The sequence below is a fragment of the Dryobates pubescens genome, chromosome 12, assembly GCF_014839835.1.
Source record: "Dryobates pubescens isolate bDryPub1 chromosome 12, bDryPub1.pri, whole genome shotgun sequence".
In the NCBI taxonomy this organism is placed as follows: domain Eukaryota; kingdom Metazoa; phylum Chordata; class Aves; order Piciformes; family Picidae; genus Dryobates; species Dryobates pubescens.
In genome coordinates, this window is record NC_071623.1 from 15,589,200 (window position 1) to 15,603,928 (window position 14,729).

The following is a 14,729-nucleotide window of genomic DNA, read 5'->3' on the forward strand; positions in this document are numbered from 1 at the left end:
CCTCATAGCAGAGGTGTTGCAGCCCTTGAATCATCTTTGTGGCCACCCTCTGGGCTTACTCCAACAGTTTGATGTCCTCCTTATGATAGGGGCACCAGAACTGGACACAGTATTTGAGGAGCAGTCTCACAAGCACAGAGTAAAGGGGAAGAATCACCTCTCTTGACCTGCTGGCTACACTCCTCTTGATCACAGAGATCCTATCAGTTATTTCTTAGTTAGGAAGAGAAGGCAAAGGAGAGCAGAAACAATGCCAGCAAAATGCAAGCAGCAATGAATCTTAACAAGTAATAAGAAAGCAGAAACATTATGCTCAACATAGACTGAGAGGAAAGGCAAGACTCACATTTTATATTTCAACTGTTTTACAGTGGTAAGCACTGTGAATGCCATCCATGAAGGTGAAAGAACATATCTACCTTTTAACTATTTCATCAGCTCATTCATACCCTCAGTGCCATACACAACATAAGACTTGCCATAACCTCCTCTCCATTCCTCTGCAGAGGGCAGCAAGTGCTTCCACAGCAGGTACCTTCTCCAAAAGGCTATGCAGTGCCAGAGCACTGTTTCATTCTGTTCTTCCCCAGCTCAGCAAGTCTGACAAGAGATGCCATGGTTTAGATTGTGCTTACATGTAAAGCTTCTTCTGATCCCAGAACCTTCGCATAAAGCTCGCACAGCCTTGTTTTCCTGCAAAGGAAAGGCAACAGAAGTCTTGCACGTGAGGAGAGACAAAACCTACCCCAAATGTGTCCTAGTTTCAATAGAACAAGTATTAATATCCGTTTGCCAAAAACTAGAGCCTTGATTTCAATCTAATGTCATCAGCTTCAGGATCACCAGAAATAACTCACAATTCTGTGCAAAGTGCTGGTTTTACCAGCAGTTATGCAAGCTGTTCCCTTAAGGTACCTTGAGTAGTCCAAATCCATACATTATCCTCTAGGCTGCCAGGAAACAACAGCAGTAAGGCACTGCACTTTGTTGTAGCACATAGTCTAACTTACAGGATTTTTTTTCTGCAAAGATGCAGAAAAGAGGCTCTCAGGGAATCAGTACTTTATTTCTAGATCTATAAAACTTCCTCCTGTTTTAGTTTATGAGTCTATAAATCCATGAATATACTTCATTCTGTAGCAAACCCCAAGTGCAATTAAGTGTGTTCCTATAAGCTTTGGGGGGCTTATTTTTCCTCTGTTAACTGCACCCAAACACAAGAAGATAAAGATTAAATAAATCAACCAATTATGAAAAAGAAACACACAAGCACAAGACTAGAAAGATGTTTACTTTCGGAAGCAAAGTCTGTGCTCCTCAGAAAGCCATACTGGGGGCAAAAATACAGCAGTCTCAGCTCTGTAGTTGTACGGGCTACAACTTAGAGTGTATGAGGTAACCATATCTCTACTGCTGTATGAAGCAATGCAGCTATACAGAAGCCCACCTTCACTCATGAGCATCTGAACTCAAAGAATGCTACAGAAAGGGGTTGAGGAGAAAAAGTTAAAACCGGAAGAGAGGAAAGACCCTAAAGAAGTTGGCCTGTAATGGTTGTTGCTAGAGCAAGGCAAAGTGAAGACTGATACACTTCAGAAAGAGATGTGGCCCTGGGGTGATTTTGTGGCTGGCAGGAAGGAAGCAGCCTTTTCCTTGTGACCCATGGTAGAAAACAAGGGTTAGCCTGCTGCAGAAGCAGAAATGCATGGTGATGCAGTGGCTGGCCAGGAAAGATCTATACATGAACCACCCTCTACAGTCAAGGAATGAGATGAATCTAGCAACAACCATAATAGAAGGGATCGTTTCCTCTATAACACCTACATGAGGCAACCATTGTGCACTGCAGACCACCAGCACCTGTGCAGTCTGACCAAAAGAAAGCCATTTTCACAGTATAATCTAGTAAGGCTGTGGTCTGCCTGTCACCTCTCACAAATGCTTACTGGCTCCTGCTTCCAGGGCAGGTCAGTAACATGAAGGGGCTCCACAATGCCTCATTTGTTTCTGCTCCTCCCAGCACCATGATGGGAATGAGAACAACCTCTCTACATCTGTCTGTGCCCTGTCCTATTTCCACACATGATTTGAGCCTGAAAATGGCATTCATATACGGCCAACTGCAGGGCTCCAAGTACCAGGTTCACTACTGTTTACTAACTACATTGCAAATACAGATAAAGTTAGTTTATGATAGCCATTCAAAAGAAAACACTAAGCTTCAAGTCAAGGGCATCTTCATACCTAAGGATTCCTTCCATGATCAAGTGTTTTTTTTAAATCAATAATAAAGTATTATCTGAAAAAGGAAAAAACCCACAAACTAAAGAAAAGCAGTTTCTAAAGGACAGACTTGTACTAACAGTAATCTAGTAATGAGGCCACTCTCCCTAATAATCCCAAAACCCTAAGTATGGATTGCTGTTAATGTCAGCATAGAATATATGGAATATGAAGCAAGAATATTCTTTATTTCTTGTCTCTGGAATCAGCTAAGAAGATGCCAACAGCACTAAGTAAGAGGCCTAGAGCCACTTAAGTATGATCCTGTGGTGCTACATGCTGTGTGAAGTGCACATGCAGATGCTCAGCTCTTTTTTTCTGGTCTCTTCCACAGCAGCATGTGATGCTATCATCTTTGTTACACAGCTGTGAAAGGTAGGGCACAACCTAAGCACTAATTACTCAGGGGTACCTGGTGTGGCAAGACCAGATGGAGGATAGCAGCGAGTTTTATTCATTTTAGTCTGGCTTAGGCTGTAAAACTGTTTCTGTCCCCTTCCACAATCATAATTTATGATAGCTCCCATTAATTCTACACCCTACTCTACATATCCAAAGATTACCCTGTCATCAGCATGAAACAAGGAGAACCCAGCTTGTGTTGATAAGCAAGCATAATATCTAAGCAAGAGGCATTGTCTGTGGTGTGCCACAAGAAGTCTGTTCTCAGAAGACATCCTTCTCTCAAAACACCATAGCCCCTGTCTAAACAGTAGAAACTGGTTGCACCCTGAGCACACACAGAGAAGGTCAGGATTTGTGCTCTCCCCCTTCTTCTGGACCCTGACTTCTGCTCATTTGCAGTGCAGCCCAATGGGTTCCTGCATCCACTGGCTGTGGCCAGGACTGCAGGAGCCAGAGAAGTAGTCCCCACACCAGAGTACATCTGTCAGGTACCAACCCAAACATATTTCATAACCATTCTTAAACAAATCAAATTTCTTCCTAATTCATCAAAAGACAAGAGTTCAAAATCCTTTCATTTAAAACTTGGCTGTAGGCAGCAGCAGGGTCAGATAGTTGTGCCAGTGCTTTTAAAGCCCAGGGGAAAGCAACCTTTCCTGCATGGTGCCTTGCAAAAGGCAGAACAGCCCTTCATCTCAAAGAAAGAGAAGCTTTCTCAAATACTGAAAATGCTCCATTGTAGCTAGTACACTAACACAGTGTAAGACACCATTTGGTGTTTACAATGGCTTAAAATGCTGAGCACACTGGATTACAGAATACTTACACTACTTTTATCATCGGTTGCCTGCTGAGGGACTATCTCAAAAAAAAGACTTCCTTGTGATTTGAAAAGACTGGGACATTAACAGCTCCATTTAGACACAATATCCACAGAGTGCCAGATTACCTGCAAAGCTAAGCTGAGATGACTATATCTTCTCTAGTTAGACTACCTATTACTGGCCACATACTACTACCTAATACTTGGCCATAGTATTCCTTGTGTCATGCTTTAAAAACAAAAGCATTCTCTCCAAGTCAAAATAAGGCTCTCCTCATATTCAGATTTTCTACTTGTAGCTTTAATTCAATCAGCTACTGTGAATCAATGTGATGGAAAACTCATTACCTGATAAATCTATTTTAGCAATAAACCAAAGAGAACTACTGTATGCAGAAATTTGTTTCAAGACGACAGTAAAAAAAAGACCTTCATCTGTGCCTGAAGGGCATGTTGTTTCCCCATAACTGAGAGTGAAGAGCTAGAGGCAGGTTTTTGATCCCTTCATAGTGTAACCTTGAGGCTGCTGTAGCTGCTAAGTTACAGGCACTGAAAGGTCCCTCCAGGGTGATTAGAAAAAATACAAATAAAAGAAAATTGAAGCACGGTGGCTAAGTTTGTTCCTTCTGACAAGCCTTCAAACTCAGTGCATTTGCAGAAAGCCCAAGAGGTAACAGAGCAAGGGGATGAGGCTGGCCCTGAACCCTTTCCAGTGAAGGTAGTAGAGTATCTACACTGCTTTCATATTCACATCTTAAAGCATCTCTTTTGTTTGAGTGACATAAATGAAGCAGACCTGATGGGAAATGTGAACCAGGATCAGATATTTTTCAAAGGGCCTGCCCTTTTGGCTAGCTACCACATCTGCTGCTGGTTTGTGGCAATTCTGCGGGGCCTCCCACCAAAACCAAGTGGTATCTTATTCCTTATAGTGACATGTCTGCCTGGTGTCACAAGGTTACAGGTAACTCCCTTCAAATTAGGGCAGTTTTTCCTCCTCTGGCCATTTATAACAAATTATAGACTCAGATTCCATTCATATCTCCAGGGTTTGTACTTACCTTTCTTCTTTCGTGAGACCTGTCAGTCTTCTACACTTCCGAGCAAGAATGAAGCTGTAGGAAGACCACAAACAATTCACCCCCATTGTGTTACTAAATTTTCTGTATCATTTAAAATGCCAAAACTTTGATGTGAGGCTGTAATTCATACCAATAGCTTTTGATTCTCTTTCCAAAACACCCATTTCACCTCTTTGCTTAATGTTCTACACTCTGCCTGCTGCTTACAAGACTCTCTGTGGAAGGAACCAATCTGAGAGTCAGCTTAGAATCTTTGCATGAGATCACAGTATATTAGAATACATAGAATACACCAGGTTGGAAGAGACCTTCAAGATCATAGCGTCCAACCCATCAACCAATCCAACACCACCTAAACAACTAACCCATGGCACCAAGCACCCCATTAAGTCTTCTCCTGAAAACCTCCAATGATGGCGACTCCACCACCTCCCCAGGCAGCCCATTCTAATGGGCAATCACTCTTTCTGTATAGAACTTTTTCCTAACATCTAGCCTGAACCTCCCCTGGCGCAGCCTGAGACTGTGTCCTCTTGTCCTGGTACTGGCTGCCTGGGAGAAGAGACCAACAGGTTGGAATGGGACCTCCAGAGATCAAGTCCAACTTCCATACCAAAGCAGAATCATTTAAGGTAGGCCACACAGGACTGCATCCAGGTGGGCCATCATGAAAGTCTCCAGAGAAGGAGACTCCACAACCTCCCTGGGCAGCCTGTTCCAGTGTTCTGTCACCCTCACTGTAAAGAAGTTTCTCCTCATGTTAAGGTGAAGTCTTCTACATTCAAGTTTGAACACATTGTTCCTTGTCTTATTAGTGTGCACCACAGAAAAGGCTTGGTCCCCTCCACTTGACACCCACCCCTTAGATATTTATACACATTGATGAGATCCCATCTCAATCTTCTCAATACTAAACAGCCCCAGGGCTCTCAGTCTCTCTTCATAAAGATGCTCAAATCCCATAATCATCCTCCTGGCTCTCCATTGGATTCTATCCAGTAGGTCCCCGTCTGTCATATTTCCCAAAGAAGAGGTTTCCTAAATAATTTTATGAAGCAATGAGTGCATACAGACCAAGAAGGGGTGAAGCCTGGGACTGAATTGGACATTGCTGTTCAATAAACTTTATAAGACTGATCACATTCTCTGGGTGTTCATAAAAAGCACCAAGAGAACAAACCAAAATATAATTCCAGAAAATAAACTTTCACTTAACCGGAAGATTTGAAGGAGGCAAAATATTTGGAGAAAGTTTTACATTACTGCAATCACCCCATTTTTATTTCTCCTTCCTTTCCTATTATCCAGTTTTGCACTTTGCCACAGCAAAAGGCAAAAGACAACAATGGGAAAAAGAAGAAAATTGTCTATTTTTTTTTAAGTCACCAATTAAAACATGTTTTTGTCTTAAAATTCAATATAACTTATTCACCACACATGCTGAAACTCAACCCTTTAAGCATTTTGAAGTATTTATCTTCAAAAGTAGTAAGTTTTTTATTTTGGCTTAGAGGCAACAATTGAAACAAAAAGGTATTAACTGGACACTTTCTTTGTCTCTTACCCTATAATGGCAGGAAAGCTGCCATCAGGCTTAGTATCATCAAGTGTTAAACCAATTGCAGCATCCTCATCTTCGATGATCATGGTACCGCAATATCCTGTTAAGCACAAGGTGGAAAAGAAGTGAGGATCTACGTATCCAAACATAGGATCGAGCTTCCAAGAAGTTGTGAAATACTCAGAGCTCAACTGGAAAAAGTGCTGAACAGCCCGATTTCAATTAATTCTGTTTTGAGCAAGGCACAGGACTAGATGACACCCAGAGGTCACTCCTGATCTCTATCATTCTCCATTTTTCCTGTATTACAATCATGGAATCAAAGGAAGGGGTGGGGATGGGACCCAAAAGCCAAGTAAAGTGACCCCCATCAGGTGACAAAGATTAGCACAAAGCTGCCTTGATGATCTGCAAGGTAGTGTAGTATAATTTTTGCCTTGGGTTGGAGAAGTATTTGATCTTCTCTAAAAGAGAAAGTTTATATCTCAGATGTGCTGACAAGTAACAATCCTTTAAGTATCTTAAAAAGATAAAGTCACTATGGCAATCTCCTATTGTGGAATTCATGACAGAAGAAGAAAGTCTTCTGCAACCTGGTTAGCAAAGCAATTGATTGCAGAGGAAGAGATTGCTCTTAGATGCTGAAAACATTCAAGAGCCTCTAGCACAGTTGCTTCCATATGACATTTATGTCAGACACAGAAGGACATTTATACACTGTTTGAAAACAGAATTGCCTTTAAAAATGAGGGTTTAAAGAACATAAATTGTTCTTCAAAGAAGAAAAATTAGCAAAGCTTTGTTAACACAAAGCAAGTACAAAAAGTGTGGGGTCTATCAGAAAATGGGAGTCAACCCTTGCCAATGCATCCCAAGTGTAACAGCCAGAATATGCCAGGAACCAGAACTCTTAAAATCATTCACACAGGTGAGTGCTGGATGACATTTGTCAACAAACAAATGTGGACTCATTACAAGCAGTGATGCAAAATGGGTGCTATTACCCTGCATTTTGGTTAAGATTCAGTTTGTCTTACTTCTCAGATAGAGCTGAGGGATCATGATGGAAGTATTCAGCATGTAAAGGGAGTCCAGGATGTCTATATGACAACACCTTCAATTAATCCTGCACAGTGCATCCCAGAAGGCAGAATTTTTGCAGGTTTATAACTGATCAGATAAAAGCTCTTTCCATCACACATCACTTATGTTACTGTACAGGTGGAAGACACTCATACCTAGGTGCTACTGAAAGAGAGGAGGACAGGAGCACCCAAGACAGTATGCTATAAGCATGACTTCTTCCTTCATGACTACCACCTCCTTTTTGTTCCCCTACCCACCCTCTCCCCCTAACTGATATCTCAAGTTTCTCACCCAGGGAAAAGTGAAACTGGTACAGAAGTGTATGAAGTTTCCTTCTAAGATCCAGTATCATCTAAACACATATAATTGTGTCTGTAGCCTCTTCCCTCTCCCTGTTTCTACTGTTCTTATAAATTAAAATGTAGTACCCTTGTTCCTCCAGAAAATTTCCTTATAGTACACAATGCACTTGATGACTGAGCCCATGGGGATTCGATTGATGAGCTGGTTTCTCATTGGTGGCAAAGGTGGGTTGAAATGAATCTTCAAAAGAAGAGCAGGAGGAATGGCACTGATCACATATTTACCCTGGAAAAGAAATTAGACATCAGCCAAACACATTCTCCACTAGTTCATCCTAAGTATATTGCTCTAATGATTTTGGCATGCATCTGAGGAGGCTGCAGGGCGGTATCTTCTGACACAATTTTGGCATTTAGCATGAGAATTGAAAAACTGAACTCCCCCCAAATCCTGCTCGTTAAACAACTAACTAGCATTATATGAACAACCATCTGTTCAAATGGTGGGCAGCTACTCTTTCACCAGTCCTTAAAAAAAAGGTGCTGTGTTTTAAGAGTTCATTGATCTTCCTTTCATCTGGACACCTCTGATACAACTTGGAAGCCAAACCTGCAACATTTCTCACAGAAAGTTTATCATTGTTACATTTTTGTGATCACCTTAACAGTTATCCTTTAATCCACGCGGTAACTGAACACAACAAAGAGATAGTAGCAAAGAAAGAGCTTGAATATACACTTTGCTTTTCAGGCATCACTTTAAAGTTCTATCACTGCTACTACTTTTGGACAATCAAGAAAGTGTGACTTTCTGTCACAGTCTCTTGTAGTCTTGGCTAAAGGATTTTTGAGAAGTCAAAAAGGAACAGTTAAAGGATTCCTAGCAAGTGCTGCTTAAATGTTAGAGGTTTCACTACCTCATATAGTTCATGATCTAAGGTTTCCACTATGACACTTTGACCTGACTGGTCAATGCGGATGACTGGCTTCCTCAGCTTCACTCGGCCTCCCAGGCGCTCCATTATTTTCTCACTGATCTGGCCAGAGCCCCCAATGAATTTCCTCTCCTGAAAAACAGAAACCAGCTACTCAAAGCAGACACAGACAAGAGGTGCTCATCAAGTGTGTATCACAACATTGTGTTTGGCATTCAAAACAAACACCATTCTTCTGTTAGTATCAGAAAACTTTTGGGAAGCTTGTCTGTCTCACCTGGAAAACGTGTCCATGTTTCTTTCTCTTCCTATTAATTCAAATACTTTCTACATTTGACCACCAGCCAAAACTAGGAATTACCAGTATCCTCATGAGAAAATACCTCCTCTTATGGTCTCCAAATGGATTCCACAGACCTGTGTGCATCAGCCAGACTTATGAAAAGTACTTAAGCTTTTAAACCTTTCTCCAAGTTCACTCCTATTGCTGCACAGGTCTGTGTAACAGAAGCAGGAACCCTGATCCTCACAATAAATAAGAAAGTATTAGAAGTGAAATAGCCAAGACTAAAAATGTCTCCTGCAGTGTATTATCTAAGGCAACTTCATTTCAAATCACCTCTAACATAGTACAGAATTAAGATATTGAATTCAATGTATTCAGAATTATTTCTTATCAATGCATACTTATGCATTTAATGTTTTAATGTATTTTTACTTTTAGTTAGCTATGATTAAATAACTTGCATTTCTAAAAAAATATTATTTCCAATACAGTTAGTAAAATCTGCATTTCCTCAATTAGAAGACCATTAACAGTCTTTAATTCCTTGAAGTGTAGAAGCACTCTGTATCAAATTTCAAACACCTCAGAGAAATATGACTTTTAAACAGGAAATGTTAATTTTTCAAGATAATTTGAAAATCTTAATAGTTTTAACCCTTGGAAGGTTGCATCTTTAGGAACCTGGCTCTGTGCTAGATTTCCACTATTAATCTGGAGCACTCCATGCACTCATGCAACTAGTGTTGCCATCTCTATGAAGTGCTTCCGAAGGCTTGCTTCAGCCTCATAACAATAATAGGTGTATGTAAAATGTCGTTTTTTCTCAGCATGGAAAAGCCAATTACATTTTCTAACCTGTCTTGGTTTGAGAGGACAGAAAGGTATTTTACCCCACCCTCCCTACCCCAGGAGTAAGATAAAGATGCTGACACAGAATTGGAGATTATATGGAAAACACTATTTACAAATATATACAGAGATACAAAATACACAAATTCAGACTCAGCCTCAGCCCAGTTCTCCACCTGAATCTACCACAGTCTTCCCCCACCAGGGCTGAATGCCCCCTTGCCCAGTCTCACTGCCCCCCCACAGCTAGGCCAAAATTGAATAGCAAGAAATTATCTTTGCCAAGACCACAGAAGGCCACAGTTCCCCCAGAATACCAAGAGATAATGGCCTGCAGTGCTGGCAGCAGAGGAAGGGAGATTGAGGGAAGAATTGGAATCTTCTATATAACCTGGCTATGCTGCAATATTATGGGATGGGATAACTAAATTCACAATATCCTGTGTCTACCTCCTGTCCAGCCCTTGGAGGAATTTTTTTTTAAGATCTCTATGGTAGGACACCAGTCCTAAATCCATAACATAGCCAGAACCCAAAAGGAAGTCAGAGGCAGAAAGAGCAGATACAGATCTACTGATCGCTGTGCCAATGGCTTCAGCACAGCAACAGGCTTCACCACTAGTTTTGCAAGGTTCAGATTAATGTGTAAATGAACAGACCCAGTTATCAACTTGCTACTGGCATCTCAGTTGGCCCTCTGAACTACAATAAAAAAAGCAAAAGAGGGCCCATCATGTGCTGCAGAAGGTGATGGCTTACAGTACCTGTCCTCCATTGGTCGTTGAGAATATCCTGGTTGTCCCTCCACACTGCTTCACATACCACAAAAACCAAAGGGCAGAGACCTCATGGGGTTCTGAAGTGACATCCACATTCACAAACAGAGTTGCAAAACTCTTGGCAGCCCTGCAAAGAGACATGAAATTGGGTTGATTTAAAAAACTGGAGAAGGGTGACAAGATTGTTCTTTAGTAGGGGAGAAACTGACTTTGCTACCCTCTTCTTTCACTGCAGGCAATGAATTCCCTAATTTCAGTTGAAGCAGGAAACTATCAATTCCTTTTATGCACCATTTTTTCAAGTAATCCCAAAAAGAAGAGTCAGGCATTGCTGTATTCCAGCCAAATTAGGGCTCCAGGGAACACAAGAGAGCATGAAAGCTTATGTCACTTTATGCTACTAATGCAAAGTTAGCTTGTCATCCTAGAGACGGACTTCCTGTCTTCACCAGAATCCAAAACCACCATGTCCTCCCACGGTTCCTGCGTTACATAGAGGACCTGTAGCTCAGTTTGCTCCTGCTGAATATACACATTCCTATATCATACAGATTACTCAATGCTTGCCATGAAAAAAAGTGATCTTGTCTAAGATAATTATCTAAATTCTATGGATTAGTAAGCATCCCCTCACTGCTGAAGCTGGAACACGTGCAATGAAATGTAAGCAGGAAGCCATAAGAGAAAAGACAGCATATAGATATTCATGTAGAAGTCTGGCAAGAAAAGGGAAAGGAAACTTTTGGTTGCTCAGCTTAGTATTTTAGCCAGTCACCTGATAGCCAGTGGTGATGAATACATATGTGGAAGAGTGGCCACATTAAGGATCATGGCTTTATGTCCTCTACTTGGTGTTTTCATAACAGTTGAAAGTTACTGTATAAACCTGTACAAGATTTTGGAGTGCACTAAGAGTTCATTAAGACTCAGAGAAACATTTTCCTCTTAGAAGTAAATACTTCCTCTGCTCTCACTCTGAAGTTCAAAGGGACATGGATAGGACTACAGATGCTCAGTTTAACTGCATTGTGATTGACAGGGGCTGAGATTCTATAGGTAACTCGCATAGAATCATAGAACAGTAGGGGTTGGAAGGGACCTCTGGAGATCGTAAGAGTCCAACTCCCTGCCAAAGCAGAATGACCTAGGGCAGGCCACACAGGAACACATTCAGGTGGGTCTTGAAAGCCTCTAGAGAAGGAGACTCCAGAACCTCCCTGCAGTGCTTACAGTTAAAGAAGTAGTTTCTCCTCGTTTTGAGGTGGAACTTCCTGTGTTCCAGTTTGTAGCCATTGCCCCTGGTCTTATCACAGGACACCATGGAAACAGATGCCAGGACACATGTCAGGCATCAAGCAATCAGTACAGAACCCACTGTTAGCTGCTTCTTTTTTTCAGACATCAAACTTTAAAAAAAGAAATAAAAAAAAAATTGAAAACCATAACTGAAACTATTTCAAGCAGTCATAGATCCATACAGGAAAAAAAAGAGACATCTTCTGTCATTTCTAAAAATGAAGAGTCTCACTGCTGAAGTAAAAAGCTGATCTACTTTCTGAAATATGAGCACATTGCAGCTTCATTTCTGACAGACAAAAGTAATACAGAAAATATTCAATTTTATATTAAAAACAATATTGCAAAATATCAATAGCTGAAGCTATTAGACAATGATTAAGTTCTTGTTATGTCTGCTGCCTTCTCCCATTGCTTTTCAGCATTTCAGTTCCCCAGTTCTGAGTTTTACCTGGAAATGGCAGCATGATTTCAACCAAGAGCACTCAGGGTATTTCCAGCAAGCATCTCTAGCCATAAGCAAATCTGTACAGTAGAAGATTACCCTTCTGGATCGTTACCTTCCAGGGTGAGAAGTTAAAACAGCAGGTTGCATAAATCTTGAACAAACTGCTCAAATCAAGCTGAGATGCACATATAAAATCTGAAAAGCATCTTGGAACTAAGAGAAGCTGACAGTTATGTCAATATTCAGGTAAAATGTCAAGTCTCATTCCATCAGTTTGAAAACATAGGCATGTAATCACACGAGCCATTGGATATTCAATGACTGACTACTGACGCACAGTGTTTTGCTAACTTGTGTAGTTCCTCACCAAATCAGAGGTTCAAATAGCCAGCAGAACTGCCAGCATCATTTTCTATTTGGTTTTACTGAGTATGGACAGTAAGACAAAAAAAAAAAAAAAGAGAAAGGTTTTGTGCAATTTTCCACTCTTGTTAAAGCAGAAGATTGAAAGTTTTTGGTCAAGTGCCCATGGTTCATTAATAATGACCATGCTGGTTTCTAAAGTCTGTCTGAAGCTATAAATATGTCCCTGTCACCTACAGCATCAGCTTGAGTGGGTGCTAGCAGGCTTCTGTGCCAGCCACATGACAGGTGCTTAGCAATTGTGAAGAGGCTGCTGCAGAATTCAATCTGCTTTACAGCAAGACAGAATCAGTGTGATGAAAACCAATCAAACTGTGGCTGAATGGCAAGTAAAGAAAAATTGCTTTGATGTATACATAAAAACAGGAAGCATTTTCAGTTTCCCTCAGTGGTATATGGTGCAGCAGTTGAACAATAGAATGATGGGTGCTAGAAGTGATTTAGTGCTATTTCAAGACAAATGCTATTTTATTTTTTAGCATTTTGATAAAATCAGCTGTTCCAGCTCAGAATAAATCAAAAATATGATTCAAAAAACCTGCTGTAGCCAGAACATTTTTCTCTTAAAGGTTAAACACACAGTAAAGTGGGAAAAGTGCATGTAACAAATGAAGGTACTACCCAACCCCTCAGAAGTAACCCTCCCCAAACATTTTCCTTTTATCTTTATTTTAGTCTAAAAAAAGTTATGGAAGCATAGCAGAATCCACTGTGTACACTGACAGATGCAGTCCATTACTGCAAGGCATTTCTTTTCTCCCCTTTCCTTTAAAAAGGCTGTATTCCAGTGGCAGCTCTGTTTGCAAACCAGTAACACTTATTTGAGACTCCAAGGTGTATAAACATAAGCTATTATAGTTTGTATTAAAGAGCTTCTTACTTTGTCCAGCAGATTTTATCTATAAAATCTTGCATAGTCATTTTGTCCCACTCCTCAGCATGTGGAGCCTTCCATGGGGCTTCATTAGGAATCTAAAGAGACAAAGAGCATGAGTGGCATAAAAAAGAGGCAACAAACACAAGCAAACACAAGCAATCACAAGCAGTCTCAACTCTGTATGGCAATTCAGCCTGCAAATGTCTGGTAGGTAATATAGAGAACTCAGAGGATGTTTTTACGATTTTCTTGGTGTTTGCTTGCTTGTTTTATTATTTTTTTATTTTATTTTATTTAGATTGAGAAAGAAAATTTTAGAGTTAAGAACTTTGCCTAAAAAGGCAAAGTACAATGTCAGGGAATGTCTCTGACTTATTCCATGTCCCTCCCATTCATCTGTGCAATTAACGGCAACTTCTCAAAGTCTTGTAGCTCAGTCAGTGGAAAACATACACTACTGGCAACAAAATAAAATTAACAAGTTGAATTTGAAGGTGGAGAAGGGCATGTCTTTGAGGCCTACAAGCCTCTTAAAATATTACTCACTCAGTTGTCAGGCAAAGTGCTAAAAGTCACATGCATAAGCCCTGATGTTCATATATCCAGAAAAAATGAAGGTTTAACTGCAGACAACCTCAGCAGAATGGGCTTCTAAAGAGCTTGCCAGGATACCACTTATACCTATGCTCTGACCATCAGTGCATACAAATAAAGCATGGTATGATGCTGCTCTTGCCATCACCAGGTCTGTTCAAGATAGAGCAGGCTTGCCTATCTGCATTCTAGTCACTTTGCCCCTCATGGAGACAAAGCAGAGCTGATGTGGTCAGCTGCAATTCCTCATGCCATACCTCCTTTCCCATTTCATCCATGGTCCTCCATAAGTTGTTGTAGTCCAGGTAGGCCAAAGGATTCCACATAGGAGGGAATGGACCTTTAAAGGGATAAGACTTACCCTACAAGATGAAAAAAAAAACAACCAACCCATGACAAAAAAGCAACACAATTATAACCATGGCTTTCATGAATGAGAAGCTGCACCAAACAACTAAACATTCTCTGGAAGAAAGCACAAATATTAATCAATACATGCAACACTACTTACATGTGTACATGCAGAACATGAGGCAAAAGGCATAAACTGCAGCACAGGAGGTTCCCTCTGAACATTAGGAGCTATTTTTTCCGCTGTGAGAGTGGCAGAGCACTGGCACAGGCTGCCCAGAGAGCTCATCAAGTCTCCATCCTGAAGACTATTCAAAAGCTGCTTGAATAGAGTTCTGGACAACTGATT

General features: G+C 40.8%; 1 protein-coding gene across 1 annotated transcript in view; it reads right to left on the reverse strand.

Moving 5' to 3' along the window:
* LOC104303668 (amine oxidase [flavin-containing] B) overlaps positions 1 to 14,729 on the reverse strand; it is a 59,023-nt gene that overhangs the window by 8,679 nt on the left and 35,615 nt on the right. The window contains exons 4-11 of the mRNA XM_054166095.1: positions 14,287 to 14,391; positions 13,439 to 13,530; positions 10,377 to 10,518; positions 8,460 to 8,609; positions 7,669 to 7,828; positions 6,158 to 6,254; positions 4,573 to 4,626; positions 636 to 693 (exon numbers count right to left, since the gene is read on the reverse strand). Of these exons, the coding sequence (XP_054022070.1) occupies positions 636 to 693; positions 4,573 to 4,626; positions 6,158 to 6,254; positions 7,669 to 7,828; positions 8,460 to 8,609; positions 10,377 to 10,518; positions 13,439 to 13,530; positions 14,287 to 14,391 (858 nt within the window). The remainder of the gene's footprint in view (positions 1 to 635; positions 694 to 4,572; positions 4,627 to 6,157; positions 6,255 to 7,668; positions 7,829 to 8,459; positions 8,610 to 10,376; positions 10,519 to 13,438; positions 13,531 to 14,286; positions 14,392 to 14,729) is intronic.